This window comes from Ursus maritimus, unplaced genomic scaffold (genome assembly GCF_017311325.1).
Source record: "Ursus maritimus isolate PB19 unplaced genomic scaffold, ASM1731132v1 scaffold_19, whole genome shotgun sequence".
In the NCBI taxonomy this organism is placed as follows: Eukaryota; Metazoa; Chordata; class Mammalia; order Carnivora; family Ursidae; genus Ursus; species Ursus maritimus.
The window spans coordinates 11,466,337-11,490,940 of NW_024424341.1; the positions used below are offsets into that span (position 1 = coordinate 11,466,337).

Genomic DNA, 24,604 nt, shown 5'->3' on the forward strand with positions numbered 1-24,604 from the left:
TAAGGATTGTTTCTACATTACAATGATCACACTTTAAACCAGTACTTTCCATTCCTTCTCTCGCCCAGGCACATATAGAAAATGGGAATATGCGTACAGCAGCTTGGGGGCAAGGCTGCCTGTAGCCAGGGAGAGTCGAGTGTTCTCACCTGGCCACCCTACGCTGTGGTACTTCTGACAAAGTATGGTGTTAAGTCCCAGGCTCAAAGGTGGTCTTGAAGAGACTCTTAAGATTACTAAGGTTTCAGCCCTGATGATGGTGCCTCAAGTTTACTCAGAAAGATACTGGCTGAGAAAGCATTCATCACCATCTAGCGCTTTGTGCGGCTTCTATGTCCTGGACTCTGTCCCAAGCAGTGAAAAAGGTCTGAATTACTAAGCGCATATAAACACAAGGAGAAATTTAAACTTTGTAGTCACATTTTAAAGACTGTGCAGCTCTGTGGCTCTTTTTTTCTTTTTTTTTCCCTATAGGAGGAAACTTCCACCAGACTCTTCTATCTAAACAGCAATTCATAGCAGATTAGTTTGCCACATTAATCTACAATTTGGGCATTGCTTCCTTATTTAAGTATACAAGACCTTACAGACCTTGGTGATCATCTTGCCCCGCTTCAGTCACAATGACCAAACTAAGGTTGAGGGAGGGTAAGTGACTTTTGAAAGGTAAAATATACTACCATGGAGTTGCCATCTTTGGAACTTTTTTCTCATCTGGTGTTATCACTCCATTTTACAGATGGGAAAAATGAGGCTCTGAGAGGTCAAGCGCTCTCTTCCAAGTATTTTTAGCAGCAGAGTGTTTTTTCTAATTTGTAATGTGCTATGATTGCTTTGGTTATATCAAAGTCTACTGCCGATCTCACAAGCTAGGTATAGCTGAGCCCTTTCATCCTGCGGCTGCCTCCTGCCTATGTGGGGGCCTTACTGACTTCAAGGGAACTCTGCTAGGGAAGAGAGTGTGTCAATATTTTGGCTTGGAGAAAAAACAGAAGAACATTTTCTCCTTTTTCTGTTTATGTGTCATGTTTTCCTCCTCCTCGATGAATTGAAATGAAAATTTTACATGACTTTTTGTGTCCCTCAAAATGTTTGGTCTTTATGTGAAGCATGTTCCAAATGAATACCAATTGCAGCTACAATTTTATTTCCCTCCCTAGTAGTTGAAATTTTAAAAATGTTACTTAAAATATTTATTGACGTTTCACCTCATTCTAAATTAAGTTTGTCCATGGGTGGGGAGAATTGGGAATTTTTATTAGCAGTATTTAGGTTCTTTCTATTAAGTTTCATCTATGCAACTGAACTGCTTTGTGTGGGTAGGTTTTAAGTGATTCATTCTCAAAATGAGGAAAGTGACTGACCTATGATCATTTTTGGAGATGGAGACCTTTATGGTCACTTGCTTAAATCCTTTTATTTTACATGGAAGGAGCAAGTTCAGAATGATTAAGTGACTTGTCCGAGGTCACCAGATAGTAAGTAGGGGAGCAAGAACCCAATTTTTTAAACCCTTAGCTATGTACACATTGCACTGTCATGCTGCCTCCATACAATGAGAGATTTAAACAATTCCACAAATTTTGTAAGAGGTCTTTTGACAAAGAAATTAAGCGTGATCATTCGAGACTGAAAGCGTGATCATAAATAAGCAAACTAGCTGGTTTCCCCATTTGCCTGAGTCAATGTGATTTCCGTCTGCAATACGGAAAACCAACTCAAACTAAACTCGTATTTTATACAGTTTCACACATGCCTCTCGTATCAGGATAAATAACTGTATTCAGTGTTTTACTCAACAAATAATTTTCAGGTCAATATTAACATTTTATCAAAACGCAAGTCAAAAAACTATTTTTCTGGGGCGCCTGGGTGGTGCAGGTGTTAAGCGCCTGCCTTCGGCTCTGGGCGTGATCCCGGTGCTCTGGGATCGAGCCCCACATCAGGCTCCTCCGCTAGGAGCCTGCTTCTTCCTCTCCCACTCCCCCTGCTTGTGTTCCTCTCTCGCTGGCCGTCTCTCTCTGTCAAAGAAATAAATAAAATCTTTAAAAAAAAAACAACTATTTTTCTATTTCTAAAGGTACTTAAAAACATGAGAAATACAGAAATACCGTGTGTGTGCATGCGTGTGCAAAACAATCTACTAAAAGACTTATATTTAGGATTTAATATAAGCTGATTTTACCTTTCCTGGGGCATTCTTGTAAGCCTGCATTTTCATTCACTTTTCTACGCCCAGTGTTAACACGAGATTGCACATAATTGTATGGCGTTTGCCTGTAACCCTGGATTTGAAGTTGCTGTTTGGCTGAAATGAGTCTGTTTTTGAGGACTTCATTCTGTCTTTCAAGCTCATGAACTTTCTCTTGCAGCTGCTCCATCATTTCTTCCATTTCCACATCTCGTCCCAGCCGCTTGGGGCCGCCACCAACCCGCTCATATCTTTTCTTGTCATTAACTAGCCGTATTAACTTGGTGGCCATTCTAGGGAAATAATAAAAAGATGAAAAGGAATGTGAGAAGTCAGCATAAAATGCATTCTGTTGAAAGGAACATAATCACTGTGAGGACTTCAGTGCAGAACCTGAATAATAAATTTCAGGTTTTGATGTAACTATTACTGCCTGTGAAGAATCCTTTGATGATAATTGAAACCACTGGGCAACAATCTGCTTTATAGCACTGACAAATAACAGTTTCCTAAGGCTTATCATTTAAGGTTAGTAAAGAGAGGACACATATTTACTCCATATGTTCCTCAAATGCAATTTTTAATGCATGACCTTATGTAGGAATGCTGTATGCACTTAAATGTAGCTACAGATTGTGGACGTGGTGGATTATAGATGCGAGCCACGGTAAGCTACAACTTTTGAAAAGTGTGTTAAGACTACGCAGCATTTAGGTGATATGTTTTAGGTGAACTGTTTCCAGGTTCTCTAAGATTAAGACATGTTACAAATACAAAAATGTTAGGAGGCATAGGTACACACAGATAAAAAGCCCAATGAAAAATTCAGAGAAACCGAAACGTGCCACTAAGTGTTGCATAGTGCCTAAGAAACCTTCACGTTTAATGGTAGAAAATACTTAGATGCGGAAAGTATTATTTTAATGCTACCTTTAAATTTAGACATAAGTTGTGCTTTTGACATCTTAAGAGTTTATACCTTTCATTCTTTTAAGTCTTGATAAAAACTGGTTAGACAGAACAAAAGACAGAAAGGGCACATGGGGGTGATGTAATATACACGTACGGAAAACATGCCTGACAGTGAATGGAAAAATCTTGGCAGGACAAGAAAGAAAAGGTGGCTTTGATGAGAGACACAAGTTCAAGACTTTACAAAATTGGTCGCACATCTTCAATAGCTGATTCTAGTTTACAGTGAATCTATTTTTATAAAGAGCCAGACGGAGATTGAAAATAAAAACTCACTTCATTTTTCTTTAAACGGGGTTTGCTTTATTTTAGCATGGTTATGGACAGAAGCTTTTACTTAAGAGAACAAAAGTGAAATAAAAAAATCCTTAATAGCTTTGGGATGTCATAGAACAACCTTTTTTTGCCCTAAGCGGAGTCCTCTGTAAAAGCAGTAGTAATACATGTCTATCTACACTTCTGGCTACTCGGCCTACAGCATGTGGCATCAGGGAGAGCTATGCATAACATAATCAGTTAAGATTGTTTTCTCTTTCCCTTGAGGCAAATCCATTAAACATGCTTTATAAGGGATATAGGATAATAAAAACCAAGATCCAAGAGAACCACAAACACCCTAGTAAAATAATCAATGGATTAGTTCCTTTTCCACCTAATCCAGAGAATGATACATCATTGGGAAATCTGGGCAGGTATCATACGCCCAACAGAGCCACACACTCTATCTAGCCCTTTAATGAGTTTAGGATCCTTAGCCCCGCCCAATGGCTTAGTCATAGAAATATGGTTGCCATTTAAATGAGATGTCAACCTAAATATCTGAATCTTTTGTTACAGAGAGACTTTCACAGAGATAGAGATCACATTCAAAAGACACAGGTTTAATATAAAAAAGCAGTCAACATGTGGAGAATTAATGACCCAAATTTTTAAGGAAAGAAAAGTACATCAGAGGGGGTTTTAAATTCCTTCAAGGATGTTCAAGCAAACTTTTGTCCAAAAACAAGATTCCATGTTCGTCCAGTAAAAGCAATAATTTTCATTTGTTTGATGTGGTTATTTTGTGGTATTAACACATTGTATGTAATTTGGTAAAGTTTGAGTACTTATTTAAAAAGGTGGTTTATCAAATCTACATTTATGCTAATGTGATACTAATTACATCTTAAAGATAAATTTAGGGGCACCTGGCTGGCTCAGTTGGTAGAGCATGCGACTCTTGATCTTGGGGTTGTAAGTTCAAGCCCCACGTTGGGTGTAGAGATTACTTAAAAATTAAAAAAAAAAAAAAAAGAGTAGTTCTACACGTGCCTCTAAGTAGTGTCCATGGTGTGAAATTCAGAAGGATTTTAGAGCTTTGGGTCATGGTGGTCATTGATCACTACTCTCAGGGCTAAGTAAAATAACATCCCAGGAGGTTAAATGGCTTGAACATAATACCACAGGCCAGTGGCAGAGAAATAATAGAACACATGCATACAGCTTGACTCCTAGCCGAGTCCTTTTTTCATTAAACTACATGGCTCATTATTAGTTTGTTTTATATTTTCTGGCTAGGACAAATTACTAATAAGGTCAAGACTGTGAATTCAATTCTTTTACTGACCAATTAGGCTTACAAAGGAAAAAAAAAATTGTTCAGTGGTCATAGAGTACATTCCTCATTCTGATAGGACACGTGTGTGTTACTGGTCAGAAGAGGAATCAGGCAAGTGAGTCACATGTCTTGAAAAAAGACATTATCATGACTCAAAAACGAACTCAAAGTAAGAGCCCCATACACAGCAGGTCAGTGGGTCATTAAAACAAAGTCCGCAGAGTAGAAACTGAACTAGAATCACCCCTTTAGGATGCATTCTAAGCAGAACACCCCCCCACCCCACTGTGGCCTGCCCCCCATCTTCTTTCTTCCATAGCTGTCTCACCTTTTCATTTAACCTAGAACATGAATATGAATACAGGCCTGTTGAAGCTTACAAATAGGAATGTGCTTCTTTTTGTTTTTAATGCCACACATTCTGAAGATAGCCAAGGTGTTTCTGAACAAGAAGGAATGAAAGAATATCTACTCTTAAGAAGCTATCCCAGCAAAATTTTTTTGCACACAAATCAAGAGACAATGTAGAGACTCTTTGAAATAAAGATTCTAGACTCATCCAAGCAACGTTTAAACATGTTCCAGATATTGAAGTGACGTTTTCATTAGTAAACCCCAAATCTTAAGGGAACATGCACTCTAACAAGTTAGAATAGCTAATTACTTTTTCAAACTTTCATTTTAAACCAAGGCATTTAAAAAACAGATGCTTTGGCCATTTGCTTATTAAACTATAAATATTAAACCAGAAGTTATTTATAGATATGATATACTTGTGGCACTCTTAGCTATTAGTTCTTTCATATAGCAACTTCAGACATAATAAACACTCATCATCTTTTTGGTTTATTATTCTAGTTTGTAAGATTTTCCGTTTTTAAAAATTGTATTTATTTACAACCTGTCTTGTTCCAAAAAAGATTCCAGGTGGAGTTTTCAATTAAGTTTATAAAAAAGCGTATCCTCCAAACTTTACAGAGTCAGGAGAAAAAGCTAAAAGCTTTTTATCATAACCTTTTAATTTTATCCTCTTGCTTGCGGGCATGCTGTTTAAGCAAAATGTTCTCATCATGCAAACGCAAAAATCTGTCTTCCAGTTCCTCACGACTGATACGTGACACTGCCTGGCGAGACTTCATTGTCCGTGTTGTTGACGTTTCTGTAAAAATGCCAAGGTAATTAATAGCGGGATTACTGAAAATAGTCTCTAAAAATGATAACTGCTGATATTAATATAATCTCCGATGCATTCATCTTTTTTCCTTTGTGACCCACAATTAAGATTGTTTTAGAAAATGTTATAGTGTTGTTTATATCACCAGAGGGGACAATAATAATCTTTGCTATTAAAAGTTTACATGCAATATTAAGGATTTGAGCAATAACAGTATCCATTCAAAATGGTATTTAAATAACCATTCTTTAAGAATGTAAGATGGAACTCTGATTCAATAAGACTTTTTAATTTATATGCTCAATGTTGAAAAAAACAAAAGTCAGAGTACCTAAAAGTATTTTTTTTTTTTTTTTTACAGAGGCAAGTGTTATAACAATAATTTGGTGAACATAAGATATTTTTCAGAGCTAGGTATGGGTTTTGGGTTCTAGAAAATACCTGTAAAATTTGAAAGTACAAACAAACCTTCATAAATCATTTATAAGCTGTCTTATATATTTTTAAAGAACTTTTATACCTTTTAGCATGTGTATATGATTTCTTACATATGCTTAAATTTGGTATTTTCCATATCACTGGCTAATTTGCATTAATCATCCAAAAGAAACAAAGAACAAATGGACCAAGGTTAAAGCCCCTATGGTGGGTTACTGAGGGCAAGAATTGAACTTAAGGTAGCAAATTCCAATAAACAGCTTTGCACAATTAACATTTATTTGTTTTTGAATACCTGGTACTCCACCAAAGACCTAAGGCAAAGCTTATACATACTTTTTACTTTCAAAAATAAAACCTGTATCGTCACAATTTATCTTTTTCAATGAACAATGCATTGACCACCTTTCTGTGGTAGTTCAAGGTGGTCACTTGAATTGTTCTAATTAACAGGGGTATGCAGACACTCTTGTGGAATATATTTTATATCACGGCTGTCTCAATGACAAATGCACTAGTATGACAGCAGAGCTGACATGTTATATCCACAAACAAAAACACAGCTCTATATTCTGAATTGTTCCTCAAAGTAGTGTTCTTCATTCTCAATTTGAAAGTGATTTTTTAGCTTTAGGGCAACCACTAAGTGATAAAAGGATAAAGGAAACCTTTAATGTATATTAATCTGATAAAACAAAGTCAGTATCAGTTGGATAAACAAACCATTTTGAGATACTCTACTTGAAAGGCCAAAATTTTTAAATATGGCATTTCCTCCCATATAAAATTTAAACATAAAGAAACATTTTAATGGTGAATGTGATTTAAAGCAGGCAATTCGGTTTGGAGGCTTGATACTCTCTGTGTAGTTTCCACTGATGTGTGGAATTTTAAAAAGATGATTTATAACAATTCTTTATCAGAACAGAGGGGGATTTTACATTTTCTATGAGCTGTTGATAATTGATGCATGCAGTAAAATACCATATGTTGTTCTAAACTCTCCATGTTCCTGTTTAGTCCAATCAAGAGCTATATAGTTACTTAAATGGCTTCGTTTGTAAGGATATCAGAAATACTTTAAATTAAAAGAAAAGAAGTTACTGATCAAAGTTCATAACGATAATAAATAACAGCTGGCCATACCTTGTAGCCCTCCCACTCCAGAGAGGTTTAGGCCTATATCTTTCACAGGCAGGTCTCCTGCCGTCTCATCAGTAGGACCAGACATGGCCTATCTGTGGAGAAAAGAAAATTCAAATAAAATCTTTCCAACGTATAACACTAACTATCCAATGGAATGAACCAAATAAAATGAATAAAGCATTAGGGCTTTAACGGACATCTACTGCCCACATGTGCTGCTTGAAGAAGGCGAAAGCTTCTATTTTAAAAGTAATACTACATTCAATCAGTGTTCCTTTCAACAGTATATTTCCTATAGTTTGCTTAGGAAATGAGGTAAGATTATCATTCTTCCTTCTCGCTTCTTATTTCTTTATCTGAACAAAAACAATTCCCCCAAATTTAAGAAATACTACTTCTCAGTCCCCCACCCCCTTCTCTGCCCCCAAGAGCAAGCAGGTATCTTGGAAAAAACTTAGTCGGAAAACTTGATTCATATGGTTGTTCTATTATTTACTAGCTGGTTGAGTCACCTAATCTCACTGAGTTTCAATTCCTTAATTTCATTTTATTATTTTTTTTGAAAAAGTCATTTTACTTAGTTTTACATATACATATCTTTTTTTTTTTTTTTAAGTAAACTCCACCCCCAACACTAACTCAGGACCCGGAGATCAAAAGTCACATGCTCTACTGAAAACTGAGCCAGCCAGTTGCCACAGTTCCTTAACTTTAAAAATGGAGAAAATAATAGCTATCTCAGAGTTATTCTAAGGGTGAGATGGTAAATTAAGCAGTTAGCACATTTGCCTGGGATGCCAATATTACTTGAATATTAATTTTTAGCCTGGTGTACCAATGAACGGGTAGGTCCAAGTTTTACGAAAAATGGTTCATAAATTCACCAGCTGACTTTGTTTTTGTTCTGTCCTTTCTTTGTTGCCATGAGGCCTAGTCCCAGGGCTTCCTACCTCAACATACAAGCTGTCCAGTTAATTCTGGCATCTTTACAGTTTCTGTTCTTCAGAGATGCACCACAGTATCTCAGTTTTGTACGCGGATATAAACAGTCCGTGCAATGTCTAGTATGTGGGGAAATAAAAGGTTTTATATTTTCATTTCAAACCACCCCAAAAGCCAAATGCAAGCTACCAGTGAAGATGCCCTAAGGCAGAGGTTCTCAATCTCTAGAATGTTGGGCCTAGAACGCAGAGTCCAAGAGAATGCTCAGCTTATTTGTCTTGTGCACCTCTGTACAGTATTCTCAGAGCCAAACACAGAGCCTGGCACACAGCAGGCATTTGCTAAATAGTTGCTGAATGAATGGAATCCATGGAGCTTCAGGTTCTGTAGACCCAAGAGATGGTTTATAAGATCTTGTATGCATATGTGTATATGCAATTATCTTCAGGGAAAGGGTTCACAACCTTTATTATAACTCATCAAAGGTTGAGAACCACTGCATTTAGCTGTGGCATAAACGAAACGAACAGACATAGACCTGAGAGATCACCTCCTCCTTTTGGAAACACTGCTACTGGAAAGGTCAGTTTTAGGAACCAAATTATCAAGCAGTTTAAACATAGGACACTTGTGAAAATGATCACTCTGCCATGATAGAGTTATGGTAACTTTTATAATAATGATGATGGTGGTGGTGGTATTAACATTTACTAAATGCTTACTAAAATGTGTCAGGCACTAAGTGCTCCGATAATATGAATTAATCAAGTGTCTCACAATATCCCTGTGAGGTTGTTGCTGAAATGATTTCTACTTTACAAACAAAAAAACTAAGACACAGCTTAGGTAACTTGCCCGAGGTCACCCATCTTTGAAGCGGTTGTCTGGTCATATTTTTGACTGTCATGACTGGGAAGGTGGACGGCAGTGTTACTGGCATCTAGAGGCCAGAGATGATGTTAAACATCCTACAGTGCACAGGAACCACAACAAAGAATTATCTGGCCCCAAATGTTAATAGCGCCGAGACTGACAAACCCTGCACAATGCTGTTACACCTCTTCAATACCATCTAATGTTATCCCTCCTTGCACACCATACTCCACTCACAACTCCTCCTTTAGGTTCCTCAAATCCATGGTACCCTTGTCTTGCTCAAAGCCTTTGCATTTGCTGGCTCCTCATTCTTTGGGGCTCAGTTCAAAGGTCACTTTCTCAGAGATGCCTTCCCTGATCACCCTGTGTTAGAGTACGCTTCCTCCCAAATTCATCACTGTTTATTTCCGTTGCAGCAATCATCTCTACCTAAAATTATCTTATTTGTTTACTACCTCATTACTAGTTTGTTTCCACTAATACAGTATAAGCATCTCGAGATGGGTATCAGTCCTATTCACAGCGGTAGGGAACAGTGTCTGGGGCAAGATGGGCACCAAGATTAATATTTACTAAATGATTAAATGAATACCTGACATTGAGACTAAAATGGTAAACAGAATTCCCGCCTTTACGTAGTTAATAAGCTATGGGGATAATCAGACAATAAAAAAGTAATTATAAATAATTAAGCAAACAATAGGCCATTCAGGAAGCTTAAGGGTCTACCAACCAACTCTTAACCCAAGGCTAATGAAAGAACTGTGTTTATGTGCTCTTCTACTTAAAGAAGGACTTGGATAGGCACGGCAATTAGCATCAACTCTCATCAGCTAGGGTTTAAGGCTGGGATATAAAATTTCAAACCGGTGCTGGGCGTCGGGATAATGGGCGGGCTGTGAATCAGGCCTGAGGATGTGGTGTCTCATGCGGGGCTGCTTTTCACGCGAGCAGAACTCTAGTGCTTTCTCTAGGCGTAGAGCCGACCCCAAGACCCTGACCCGTGCTGCAGGTAGACGGTGGGCCACCTGCGTCCCCCTCGACTCCCCCAGAGTACTCACCGCCACTCTCTCCCCGCGGCTAGTTACCGTTGCTATAGCGCCGACGGCGTGTTGGGCGGCTGGCCGAGAGGAGCACGGGAAAAACATGGCAGGCTCCGTTGCCTCCTGGGAAATGTAGTTTTCCTGCAGCCCTAGCCCGCCCGTTCTCTGCGTAGCTGTCGGCCCTGGGAAATTCTCGTGCCCCAAACCCCGAGGCGCTCTCGAGCGTCGCCGCCTTGCATCCTGGGAATGGTAGTTCTCATGGCTCTGACGGAGAATGGCCCTGGGCGGGAGCAGGACGCCGAGAGAACTACAAGCAGGAGGCGGGGTCCAGGGAGAGGGATCTACGCGGCTAGCAGTGGCGAAGGCGACTGTAGCGGCAGCATGAAGCGGATCCCGACCGCCGAGGAACGAGAGCGCGAAGCTAAGGTATGTCGGCCTCTCCGGAGGCTGGGGTCCTTCGTGCACTTGTAGCTAGGGGCCGGGAACCGGAAGGGCTTGGTTGCATGGCAAGCGGACGCACGGCCTTAAGCCAAGGGATGACAGGGCCTTGTCAGTAAGGGAACCAGAGACATTGGGGGATATACATTCATGCTGGTAAGGATGCAGGCCTAGTCCCGTTGGATCTACTCACCAATGAGAATCACGACACCCATTTCCTTTTCCTGCTTCTGCACCTCATTCCTTGGTCAAATTTGTAGCTACCCTGGTGCCTCAGTTTACCGGACTCTCAGATGACTCTAATTATAACAGTTGTTCTTTCTCTTAAGTAATGGTTTTCGAGGACTGAGATTGGTTCAGATGGAGTATCTGTGCGGTCAGATGTGTTTATTTGGAACAGTTGTCTCAGTTTGTGTCCTGTGTCTTCAGCACAGCGAATATGAATCTAACTACAATCCTATTTTCTACCTTTGGGGTTTAGCTTCTGGTAGTTGCCATTCCATGGATGGTACTAATAACATCTATAGCTACTTCTTTTTTTTTTTTTTAATAGCATTTATTACATGTCAGGTTCCGCATGCAGTTCGTAAAATTTATATTGTATCATGTTCTTACCATAGAAGCTTGCGAGATATTATGTAGATGGAGTATCAACAGTCCTGTTTTACAGATGAAGACTTAAGGTTCAGAAGAATTGAGTGTTTTCCTTTCTCTCACTCCCCAGATCAAGTCCTGTTGGTTTGTTTGCATATGTCAGTAACCTGTCCATTTTTTCTGCCTCCACCACCTTGGACCAAGCTTCCATTATCTCCTTAATGGATGTTGTAATAGTCTCCATATTGGTCTACACTTACTCTACACCCTAACAACTCCTTTGTCCCCTTTCTTCCACCTAGCCAGTCTCTTTTGCACCCTATGGAGAGTGATATTTTCAAAGTTCAAATCTAATCATGTCCCTTTCCTTTCTCCCTCCTATGCCAGCCACCTGTTTAAACATCTTCCATGACATTCTGTTGCTCTTAGGAGAAAGAGAAAACTTTACGTGGCCTACGATGTCTTGCATGGTTTCGACCCTGCTCGTTTCTACAGCCTCATGGGACATGACACTCTCCCTGCTCTCTACCCATCAGCCACTTTGGCCTTCTTAAAAGGCCCTCTTTCCTGCTTTATCTGGTTACATAGCCTTCACACATGCTCTTATGTTTCTTACTCTGTATTAGGCAAATATTAGAAGTGAGGACCAATGGTAACTAAAACAGACACAATTCTTGCTCTTGTAGAATTTAGAATCCGAGTGAGTTTGTCTTAGGGCAATACTTCTATGGATTTAAAATATAAAATCTGGGGGCTCCTGGGTGGGCTCAGTGGGTTAAGCGTCTGCCTTCGGCTCAGGTCATGATCTTGGGTGTCTTGGGATCAATCCCCGCATTGGGCTCTCTGATCAGTGGCAAGTTTGCGTCTCCCTCTCCCTCTGTAATCTCTCTCTCACTCTCCTCTCGCATAAATAAATAAATAAATAAATAAATAAATAAATAAAATCTTTTAAAAATATGTAAAATCTGTCCTATAATGACCTGAGTTATAAGAAAGTTTCACCAGGGACCTGAAGTTTTCATGCTAGAGTCTGCCTGTTATATGGACAGTATAGTAAAGATGGATTCAGAGAGGGCAGGATCTTTCTGCGTGAGTCTATAACAGTGCAGAGAAAGAGATAAATGTCACCCGATGGCGTTGTGTATGATGTCTTTCTCACCTTTTAGCTTTACATTTATGTTATTCATTCTGTTGATTTATTGAGCATCTGTTATTTGCTAGACACTGGGATTATGAATTAAGATAGAATCCCTGCACAAAGGAGCTTTTACTCTACTGAAACCTTACCCTTTGCCTGTGAGATAGTGACTCATGTCATCCACATTTGATGGATGTGGAAATTGAGGCTTGAAGAAATCATTACTTGCCCAAGGCCACTTGGTTGCTGTGGAACTAGGGCTCAGAACCAGGTCTTCTGACTCAAAGCTTTTTTCCATTTTCAACATGTGAAACATTTGAATTGATAGAGCAAGTTGTCTTCCTGTTTACTTTAAAGATGTCCTTTGATACGTAATTAAAATTTGCTTATGAACATATTATTGGTTAGAACAAAGTATAGGCAATTAAGTTTTAAATCTTACACACAAAGTGGTCAGTTACTCATGACTTCCTTTCTTATTTTCTAATCAATTGTATTGAGGTATAATTTATGTACAATAATTTGCACCCATTTATAGTGTACAATTTGATGAGTTTTGACAGGTGTGTACACCTGCGACACCACCATCATAGTTGACAGAGAACCTTTCAATCCCTTCTAGAAATTTCCTCTTGATTTGCAGTTAGTGTCTCCACACCTTGGCTCCCAAGCAACCATCAATAATGTTTTCTGTCACCATAGATGAGTCTGTATTTTCAAGTTCATATAAATGGAAACTAACAGTATGTACTGTTGAGTCTGTACTTTGACTCAGCATTTCTGAGATTTTTGAGGTTCATTCATGTTGTCCTGTGTATCAGTAGTTCATTCCTTTTTATTGCTGACTGATAGCCTACCGTGTGGATCTACCACATCTTGTTAATTCATTCACCTGTTGCTCAAGAACATTTGGATTGTTTCTGGTTTGGGGCTGTTATGTAAAAAAGCTGCTGTGACCATTCACGTATAAGTCTTTGTTTCTCTTGGATAAACACTCAGGATTCCAATTGCTCAGCTGTTTAGCTTTATAAGAAACTGCCAAAGTGATTCGGCCATTTGCATTAGTTTCCTAGGGCTGCCTGAGCAAGTTGCCACAAACTTGGTGTCTTAAAACAACAGAAATTTATTCTCTCTTAGTTCTAAAGGTAAGTCTGGATGGGAGGTTTTCACAGGTCATGGTCCCTCTGAAGGCTCTAGGGGAGAATCCTTGCTTGCCTCTTTTAACTTCTGGTGACCCCTGAGATTTCTTGGTTTGGGCAGCATAACTTGAGTTGGCTTCTGTGTTCCCATGGCCATCTTCTCAGTGTTTTGTGTGTGTGTGTGTGAAATCTCCCTCTCCTTTCTCTAGGAAAGACACCGGTCATTATCTTTAGGGCTACCCTAAATCCAGGATGATCTTAATCTCAAGAGCCTCAGTTTAATTAAATCTACAAAGACCCTTTTTCCAAATAAGATCACATTTACAACAACCATGGGTTAAGATTGGACATAAAATTGGGGATGTTATTCACACACAGTACACCATTTTATATCTTCATCAGCTGTGTATGAGAATTCCAGTTGTTCCCTGTCCTCACTGATACTTCGTATTGTCAGTCTTTAAAATTTTAGCCATTCTAGTGGCTGTGTAGTGGTATCTCATGGTGGCTTTAATTTACATTTCAGTGACTAACGAGGTTGAGTATCTTTCTTAAAAAGCTTTTGAGGTATAACTTACGTACTATACAACGCACCTCTTTTAAGTGTACAATTCAGTGATTTGTAGAATATCTACAGAGTTGTGTAATAATCACCATAATTTCATTTTTGAACATTTCCATCATCCCCCAAAGAAGATGTGTATTCCTTCCCACCTCCTATCCCTAGGCATCCACTAATCAATTCTTTGTTCTCAAAAGTTGCCTTTTCTGGAGATTTCATGTAGATGGAGTCAGACAATATGTGGTCTTTTGTGTTTGGTTTCTTTCAACCAGCATCATGTTCTGAGGTTCATCCATGTTGTAGCATGTATGAATGCTTTGTTCCTGTTTGTTACTAAATAGTACAGTATTCCAGTGTATGACTGTACCACATTTTATTTAATCCATTCACCAGCTGATGGATATTTGGGTTGTTTATGCTTTTTGGCTATTATGACAAATGCTGCTATGAACATTCATATTCTACTTTTTATACGGACACATATTTTCCTTTCTCTTGGGTAGAGGCCTAGGAGTGGAATTGCTGGTCACATGGTAAATCTGTATTTAACATTTTAAGAAACTGCTTGTTTTGGTCTGAATGTTTGAGTCCTCCCAGCATTTTTATGTTGAAGTCCTAATCCCCAAGGTAATGCTATTAGGAGGCAGGGCCTTTTGGAGGTGGTGAGGTGATCAGGAATGGGATTAGTGCCTTTGTGAAAGAGGCCTGAGAGAGCTCCTCATCCCTTCTGCCATGTGAGGACACAGCCAGAAGTTTGGAATCTGCAACCTGGAAGAGTCTTCACCAGAACCCGACCACCCTGGTACCTAAATCTTGGACGTCCAGCCTCCAGAACTGTGAGCACTGAATTCCGGCTGTTTATAAGCCACCTGTCTGTGGCATTTTGTTACAGCAGCCTGAGCGGGCCGAGACATGGTTTTCCAATGTGGATGCAGCATTTTACGTTTCCGCCAGTTATGCTGGAGGGTTCCAATTTCTTCACATACTGGTCACCTCCTGTTACTGTCTGTTTGATTATAGCCATCTTGGTCGGTGTGAGGTGTATCTCATTGTGGCTTTTTAAATTATTTTTAAAGATTTTATTTACTTATTTGAGATAGAGCACGTGAGAGAGAGCATGAGTGGGGAGGGGGCGGGGGACAGAGGGCGAGGAAGAAGCAGGCTCCCTACTGAGCAGAGAGCCAGACACTGGTCTCCATCCCGGGACCCCGGGATCATGACCCGAGCCGAAGGCAGATGTTTAGCCGACTGAGCCACCCAGGTGCCCCTCACTGTGGTTTTGATTTTCATTTCCCTAACGTGTCATGATGCTGAGTTTCTCATGTGTTTATTGACCATGTATATATTTGTTTTTGTGAAGTGTCTGTCCAAATCTTCTGCCCATTTTCCGGGTTGGGTTGTCTTCTTAATATTAATGTTATGAGTTGTTTATGTCTTCTAAATGTAATTTCTTTGTCAATGGTATGTACTGTGAACATAGTTTTCTGGGCTTTTAGTTTACTAAGTGGTTTTTTGAAAAGCGAAAGTACTTAATTTTGATGAAGGTCTAATTTATTGATATTGCTTTTTATGATTAATGCTTTTTGTGTTACATCTATGAAATCATTACCTATCCCAAGGTCACAAAGATTTCTTGTTTGCTTTTTAAATTGAACTCGATCATCCCCATAATGGGTAATATTACTTTCGGTTTTTCTTTTCTCTTTGAAATAATGTAGATTGTGTTTTCCTCTTGTGATTGCTTATGCTATAGACTTTTATACAGTGTCCAGGTCTGGAGGGTGAATGCAGAGGCTGGACTAAATGTTATCTAGCTTTTCCCGATAATGTTTATTTAATCTATGTTAAAGCCTAAGAACGCACCAAGGTATATTGATGCATTTTTACAATGAACTTTTCTTGTAAGGCATATCGTGGCATGGTCCCGAGGTATTTGGTCGCCTCAGTGCGAACCACCGCCTTTAAAATGTCCTTGCTGTTGGGTTGGAGGGTTGGAGCACAGAAACCGTGCTTCAGTTTCTCCAGCCAGAAGATGGAGGCAAGCACGGCTTCTTGGGTGGGTTGCTGTGAGGATCCGGTGTGATGAGTTTGGCACCTGTGCCAAAGACACAGTAGGTGTGGCTTGGAATGAGTTCGACTCTCCAAAGGGCCCTCTACTGATACAGGGTTGCCCCCACGCTTTTGTTTTTCACAGGTGACATCGTTTGTTATTTTAAAATGATTTAAAATTCATAGAAGAGCTGCAAGGGTAGAAAGAGAGCTCTCACAGGCCTATCATGCAGATTCACAACTTGTTAACATCTCGCCACATTTGCTTTTTTACTTTCTCTTCCTATATGTACACATGAGCCACTGTTATTATTATTATTTTTCAAGATTTTATTTATTTATTAGAGAGTGAGGGAGCTCCAGACAGGGAAGCGGGAGAGCGAGAAGCAGGCTCCCCGTTCAGCAGGCGCCCAAAAGCAGGGCTGGATCCCAGGACCCGGGGATCATGACCTGAGCAGAAGGCAGACACTTAAACTGACTGAGCCACCCAGGTGCCCCTATTATTTTTTTAATGAAGCATTACAGAGGAAGTTGGAGACCTCAATCCTCTTTACCCCTGAATACTTCAGCATTTCTTTCCTAATAACAAGGATACTTTGTTGTATAGAAACATAGTGAATTGTCACATTTAGAAAAGTTAACATTGATAAAATACTCTTATTCCAAAGTCCATATATAAAGTTTGCTAATTGTCTTAATAATATCTTTTATAGCTTTTTCTTTCCCCCGAACCCCCCCCCCCCGGCCCAGGTTCTACTCCAGGACCACACATCACCTGTAATTGTCATGTGTCTGGTTTCTTTTAACCTCCTTTTAATCTGGACTCCTTAATTTGGTTCCTCATGCTTTCTTTCATGACATTGACATTTGGAATGAGTAAGGCATTGTTGACATTTGGGATGAGTACAGGCTGTTTGTTTTGTATGCTATCCCAGTATTCTTATTTGTCTGTTATTTCCTTATGAGGGGAACCACATTATGCATCTTTGGCATGTATATTTTTGCAGTATTAAGGGCATTAGAGATCACACATTTACTACTCACATATTCATCCTGCCTGTAGATGTGTTTTACTTGGCCCAAACTAGGTCTGAAAGTTTCTGAATTATTTTCTAATACAAATTGGAGATAAACATCTGGATGTCTAGCTTTCTTGAAAAACTAGACTCTGGCAACATTGAGCATGCGCTGCACTAACTGAAGCTGAATGGTGGCTGCCCCTTTAGAGGGGAAACGGACTTTCCATTTTGCCACCCTCCAGCTTTGCCCGTTAGCAGTTTACAGTATGGGGCTGGAGAGGTAGGCTCTGGAATGGAGTCCTGCTCCATCACTGTTTTGGGCAAGCAGCTTCATTGCTTCGAACCTTGGGTTCTCCCTCTGTAAAATTGTGATATTTATGGTCATGGTGAGGATTAAATGAGATATATGTAAAGCACCTAGAACATTCCTGGCACATATTAAAAATAAAAGTAGTTGTTAACACCGTCATGTCATCGGCATCATAGTTACCACCTATCTGATCCCCGTGGATGTTTTAGCCTATGTTCGGGATATTCATCCAGTACACTTATATCAGCTGTCTAATTGGACAGATTTTTTCACCTGGAGTTCCACTGATTTCTCTCCTGTGCATCCCAAATAGTGTAAATTATGTACCCCTCTTGGGAGAATTGAGAAAATAGTCCTTCAAAGCATTTTCTGTGTTCTGTGGTTCAGATGAGGAATCTGGTTAAGTGCCACATAGCATACCTGGGACTGGGGGCACGTGGGTAAATATGGCAGTTTTGGTTCCTTAGAACTGTCTGCCTTTCCATGAAATGCAATAATTACATACCAACAGTAGAGTGGTGAGTTTTATCATGGAAGTGGGACATGGGAGTAAGGAGGATGTAATGTGCTATGGAGGTCATGGAATTCCGAAGATCGATTTAACCTGGTCTTGGGGTCATGAAATTCCTTCCTAAGGTCTAAGGATGTATGATTATGAGAGGCCTGAGACTCCTTTAGAAGTTGTTCAGAAATATTAGACGTGTTCTTTTTTCTAATTCCAGTATAGTTAACACAGTGTTATGTTAGTTTCAGGTGTACATTATAGTGATTCAACAATTCCATATATTACTTAGTGCTCATCATGGTAATTGTTCTCTTAATCCCCTTCAGGTCTCACATTTAAGTCTTTAATCCATTTTGAACTTATTTTTGGTGTAAGAAGGTGGTCCATTTTCATTCTTTCGCGTGTTGCTGTCCAGTTTTCCCAAAACCATTTGTTGGAGAGACTTGTCTTTTTCCCATTGCATATTCTTGCTTCCTTTGTCAAATATTAATTCACCATATAATTGTGGGTTTATTTCTGGGCTTTCTATTCTGTTCCATTTGTCTATATATCTGGTTTTTGTGCCAGTGCCATAGTGTTTTGATTACTACAGCTTTGTAGTTTAACTTGAAATCTGGAATTGTGATGCCTCCATCTTTGATTTTCTTTTTCAAGATTGCTTTGAGGGCCACCTGAGGGGCGCAGTTGGTTCAGCGTCCGATTCTTCGTTTTGGCTCCAGTTATGGTCTCAGGCTTCTGAGATGGAGCCCTGCATTGGGCTCCCTGCTCAGTGCAGAGGCTGTTTGGGATTCTCTCTCTCTCCCTGTGCCCCTCCCCTCCCCCCAAATAAATGAAAAAATCTTAAAAAAAAATTGCTTTGAGTATTTGGGAGTTTCTTTTTTTTTCTGTTTGTTTGTTTCCATACAAATTTTAGGAATCTTTGCTCTAATTCTTTGAAAAATGCTGTTGGTATTTCGATAGGGTATTAGAACTGTTCTTTAGTCATGGAGTGAAAAGGCATGGATGTTGAAGTCCAAGCTAGTTTCAAAAGTTCCTATGTTGTCTTGGGTAAGATCATCTTTTTAAAAAATACTGAAAATCGAACCGTTTAGATTTATTACTGAGAGGGTTATATACATTTAGTAGGAACATAATAATTTTAAGTAATGTACATTTTTATCAGTGAAGGAATATATCCAGAATGAACTTGTTGTTTCAAATAAAAATCATTAAAAAAGTCTGTTTTGGTGGCAATTGTCTTAATATCATTTAATAAGATAAACCTTAACTTACATGGTCTAGTGAGTTATAATAACTGAATAAAAGGAAGTTTGTTGTTTATGTATGTACTCATTAGGTCTTTTTACTTCAGATTTATTTATTTATTTTTATTTTTCCAGTTTGCCATTGAATTATTTTGCCAGTGTATCTGTTGCTAACTTAGGAAACTAAATGTAGAACATTTTTGGTGGTGGCCAATGACCAAGGGACCTAAAAAATTAAAACTTCTCCTGGCAGATTCTACTCTGATTTTTTTTTTTCCCCAGATGTCTTTATTTTTTGCTTGATGTCTCTTCTAGCATATGGGTCAACCTTTAATCACCATTTGGTAGTTTTGATTGCCTTCTCTAGATAGAAGGGTTAGTTTTTTTGTTCATGGTTTCCAAACCACTTTATATACCTTCCTTGGAAAGTCAACTAGCTAAACCATTGAGTCACTGTGAATTCTTGTTACTTTATATTATTTCCAGGTCTGTTTCTTAACCATGTTAGTGTTGGTTCTGAAAACTAACTTTGCCATTTGAGAAAAGTCCTAGACACTTTAAACAACCATTTGCTTCTTTGAAGATAGCATTGGTGGTCGACTCCTCTTTCCGTCTCTTTAGTGTACCTAGCAGAGTGTCTTGCACGTAAGAGACATTTATAGGTATGTGTTAAAGATTGAATGGTTGAGAGCCTCCAGTGTCTGATACAGGTTATGTGTGACCCTTAATAATTATCATACCGGCTCCCCGGCTGTCGGTTGGATTTTATTGTGGCTAAGTTTGGCAATATAGTTATTGCTGTTTAGACTGTATACTTCAGGAAAGTGGAGACCCTGTTTGGTTAGTTTTGTTATTCCCCATTCTATCCCTGGTGGTTAACATAGTGCCAGGCACATAGTAAGTGTTCCATACATATTTATCAAATGAATGAATGAATTCCCCAAAGCATCACCTGTTGTTGGTCATTAGGCTTTCCATTAGTGAGAGCTGAAACCAGAATCTGAAAGAAATAATGGAAAAGGGTTAAGTACTTCATGGATTTTAAATTACTTGACATTGGTGTAGGTATAGGTATCAGTTTTGAGAAAAAGGATTCTTCTTTTCAACACATGCTTAGCAACTGCCAGCAATTGTTTTCTAGTGCTCTCTTTCAAATTTAAGATGCTCATTTACCCTCGAGGGTTAGTGTAGTTTATAGTTGTTAGTTTATTATGGTAGATTTCTTGATAAAGTTATACTTAAGTGTGTTTTTCTAACCTCTAAAAGACAAGAACTTTACAGTTGAGATGGTACTTTTGGAACCTTAAAGAAAGAAAGAGTTCAGAGGTGGGTTTAGAGTTCTGCTAACCACATTCACTTGACTTCCTGATTTTGTCTTATTTTACAAGCCTGTCTCACCAGTGGATTTTCCAGTGTAAGCCGGGAGGAATCTTGGGGACTCTTGGGTTGGATCAGGAAATGTTCAGGTGACGAAGACTTGAATTGGTAGCAACTTGTTTCCAAGCCTTCGTGCTTGGTACTGTGTTTGTCTGCAAGGCCAGTGCATGTTTGAAAGCTGACCCTTGACTAGGCTTGCATTTTTTGTGCTCTGAGCATCTGTCCTGCTGCCATGCGCGTCATCGATTTGCTCTGTAGCTTTGGAAATGACGCGCTTGCAAAGTGACCATGCCTTCCTTGCTGTGAAAGAATGGCCATATGGCTAAGTGGCAGTCGAGACCTTTACGGCTGGTAGAAACCAAGTAGAAAACTCAGTCTGAAGGACCAAATTATGTTGCATCTGGTCTGAGGAGGAGATGTGTTGCCAGGGCCTGAATGTTTTCATAACTGTTCGTGATCAGAAAATTCGGAGCTCTGACTGCATTAGCTCTAGGTCTGCCCTTTGGCTCCTTCATTTAGTGACTGGATCATTCAAGGCTGAGCCTCAAGGGCCAGCATTTCTCTAATAATCATATAAAATGGGCTGATGTGGCCGCCTTACCTCTCTCTGCTGAGTTGGGCGTGATTAAAGTCTCAAGGCTGTATTAATATGGATTTTCTGTTTCTATGCACAGCACTCCATTATCTCAGTGTTTTCCAGTTGGCCATTTTTTTTGAAAACAGAAGACGGAACATTTTGCTGACGAAATTTTTTTTTTCCTGTCAGCACGAACGTTCTGTTTTTATTTTGTTTTGTTTTTGCTTGAGAATAGCACTGAACAAATGAATGCAAACATTCCAGTTTACGAGGCCTCTAGCCTGTTGTCATGTCAATCTTGTTATTTAGGGAAATAGTGTGCAGGGTTTTTTTTTTTTTTTTTTTTTTTTTTTGCCTCATCAGCAGCCAATGTGCTGCGAGCACTTTTTGTTTTAGTCACATTATTGACTGGTCACACTATTAATGAGACAGTAATTGGGAAATCGGAGTCATTGTTCTCATAAAACATGGTCCTCGCCATGGAAGCAGCCAGGCAGAGGCGTTGCATATGCAGACTGCAAGGGAGGAAAGGATGAGTAGCCAGTGTGCCCAGCTTTTAAATTCATCAGACCCCTGCTGCTTAAATTGCCCCAGCTGTTAATGCTGGAACCATTACAGTAATGGACTCAGCAAATGAAGGAGAACGAAGACACGCACACTTTATTACCAGAGGGGCAATTTTCTCTTCATCTGTAATAGCAGCGGTGCCGCATATTGATCAGACCATCAAGATACTAATCCTCTGTAAAATTACTTGTTATAACTGAAAATGTGTTAATCCAAATCAGTCTGTGTCCTGACTGTCTACTTACTATTGAATACAGACTATTAGATGGTTTATTTTTCATGATTTAAAGCCTCTGCCCTGAAAATGGTTGGCGTTTCCCTCGCAACACTGAGTGCTTAATCTTAGCTATAGCCCAGGGTTGTCTTTTTGTTTTAAACAGAACATCACCCACTTAATTAAGGAGTGAGTGTCTGTCTTGCTGTCTGAGTTATGCTGGTGTTTTATGTTCCTCTGGATTTATTAAGCATCTTGTTTTACATTCAGTCTGTGGTTTGTGCCGTAAATAAAAATAGGCCCATCTTGCACATATTAGAAATTTGCAGGTAGCAAATGTCAATAAGTACCAGGGATGTAAGGTTCTTTGATTTATATTTCAGGCACCACGTTGTGCTTTGTCGATTGAACCCATAGGCAGGATGCATCCCGGTGTCTTCTGTGTAGCAGATGTGTTTTTGCATCGTTGTCTGAGAAAGTTTATGGTTATTTCTGCATCCTTGGTTCAGTAGATTGCTTTTTAGACAATGAGGCAGATCTACTCCCCCTCCTTGTGTTTTGTGAAATGACAACAGCTAGGAATTATAAGAAGACCTGTTAAAAACTGAGTTCTGTTTTCCTTAATTATAGGAATTCCTCCATAAAATTTCCATTTTTCTCCATTAGAGTTTCTGCCTACATTATATGTTTATCTGTATACAGACTCAGATGCCCTGTTGGCAATATTATTTATTCTCCCGTGTTGTCATTTCTCAGTGCATTTGTATGGCATTCTCGGTAGAGTTCATTCAGAAATACTTAATTGGTACTCTTTGTGTGACAGGAATTGTGTTAGAGGCTGGAGATTCAAGGATGAATAAGATACAATTTTGCCTTTGAGGACTTCGGCTCAAGTAGGTCCATAGGGCTATGAATAACAAATGGTGAAATCCACTTATGAATGTAGTTCCTGGGAGCGGATATCAGTTATGGGTGTATTAGTAAAATCAGCCTCATCGATTTTTCTTGAAGTGTTACCAAAAGCGGAACTGTGCAGCTTAATCACACTTTAAGACTTCCATCTCAGTGATTCCTAGCTGTTGGGAAGAAATCTCATCTTTTCTCGCGGGAGACTTGTTTACTGCCCCCTGGAGACAGTCAAAGGAAGGATTTCCAAAAAACGTTTTGATCAGTGACCACATTTTTGGATATGTATGGTTTCCCCTGGAGACTACTTTAAAGGGGATATGCTTATTCGATTGTTTATGTTCTGACATTTATATTATAAATCAGTCTTGTTGCTTTAGAGTATAGCTTATCAGGAGAGACAGTAGCCTGTTGTGGTTTAGAGTGTGGATTTTGGACCCAGTCTGCCTTGTTATCCCCCTAGCTTCCCTCCTTATTAGCAGAGCGATCTTGGGCAAGTCACCTCATCTCCTTCAGCCTCAACTTCATCTGTAAAATGGGGAAAATAATAATTGTGAGGATTAAATGATTTAATATATGTATTTAGAATAGTGTTGGGTATATATCAGTGTTTTATAAGCATTAGCTCTTGTTATTACCAGAGGTGTGACTGTAGGTAATGAAATTATTTTTAACATGTGGCTAATGAAAGATAGCTTTGTAAATGTATGACCGCAATATGTGTGGCATATAAGACAGCTAAGCATTTCTTATTTAAACTATTATTTTTTTCCTGATATATGATAGTTTGTTATATTAGAAAAATTTGAAAATACAGAAAGATACCAAAAAGGGGAAAAAAAAGCTTATAATTTTCTAGAGGTAACCACTGTATTTGTATATTGGTGCGTTTGTTAAAGTACTGTATTATTATTGTGCCTATTATATGTACAATATACTATGAGCCCAGTTTTATCTAAAATATTTTTGTGATACATATTTATATAAGGTATTTAAAAGAAAGCTGTACTGTATTTCATCATATGGATTTTTATTATCTAATATTTCATTTTATGGATTTTTTCCCTGCTATTATAAATTATCTTTCAGTGACACAAATCTTTGTGTGAACCTCTGGTATTTTCCACAGGATAAATTAAAAGAAGGCAAATTGTCAGGTTAACATTTGTAGAGTTTTGGTTTGCGTTGTCAAATTGCCACCCAGAGAGGGAATGCCAGTTTCTACTCTAATAAGCAATACCTAAGAATATATACTTGTTACATCCTCTCCAGCACTGGGAATTATCATAAAGTAAAAATATTTGACAATTTGGAGATGAAGTAGGAGCTCATTGTAGAACTAATTTGTGTTTTCTTAATTACTAAGTATATGGTTGAATTCCTTCTCACTGTGTTTATTGGCTAAAATTATATTTCTGTTGTGATTTCTTTATATAGCCTTTGTTCATTTTGCTAATGTGTGTTTATCTTTTCTTACTGACTTGTAAGAACACTTCATAGATCAGGGATATTATTGTTAATCAAGTGATGGAAATATTTCTCCCAGTTTGTTTCTTGCCTGCCTTTTGCTTTTGAATTTTTGTTAT

General features: G+C 38.9%; 2 protein-coding genes across 6 annotated transcripts in view; one reads left to right on the forward strand and one right to left on the reverse strand.

Annotated features, from left to right (window-relative positions):
• Positions 1–10,471, reverse strand: part of RPGRIP1L (RPGRIP1 like) — an 88,916-nt gene extending 78,445 nt beyond the window's left edge. Inside the window, exons 1-4 of one of the 2 annotated variants that reach the window (XM_040633310.1) lie at positions 8,469–8,833; positions 7,519–7,610; positions 5,775–5,919; positions 2,186–2,484 (exon numbers count right to left, since the gene is read on the reverse strand). In XM_040633310.1, coding sequence (XP_040489244.1) covers positions 2,186–2,484; positions 5,775–5,919; positions 7,519–7,603 — 529 coding nt within the window. In that variant the 5' untranslated portion in view covers positions 7,604–7,610; positions 8,469–8,833. Of the gene's footprint in view, positions 1–2,185; positions 2,485–5,326; positions 5,920–7,518; positions 7,611–8,468; positions 8,834–10,397 lie in introns of those variants that run through there. The other variant, XM_040633309.1, reaches the window with a different exon arrangement.
• Positions 10,472–10,705: 234 nt separating this feature from the next.
• The window catches only part of FTO (FTO alpha-ketoglutarate dependent dioxygenase), a 414,727-nt gene continuing 400,828 nt past the window's right edge, over positions 10,706–24,604 (forward strand). For all 4 annotated transcript variants that reach the window (XM_040633312.1, XM_040633313.1, XM_008702630.2 and 1 more), the window contains exon 1: positions 10,706–10,805. In XM_040633312.1, the coding sequence (XP_040489246.1) occupies positions 10,761–10,805 (45 nt within the window). In that variant the 5' untranslated portion in view covers positions 10,706–10,760. The remainder of the gene's footprint in view (positions 10,806–24,604) is intronic.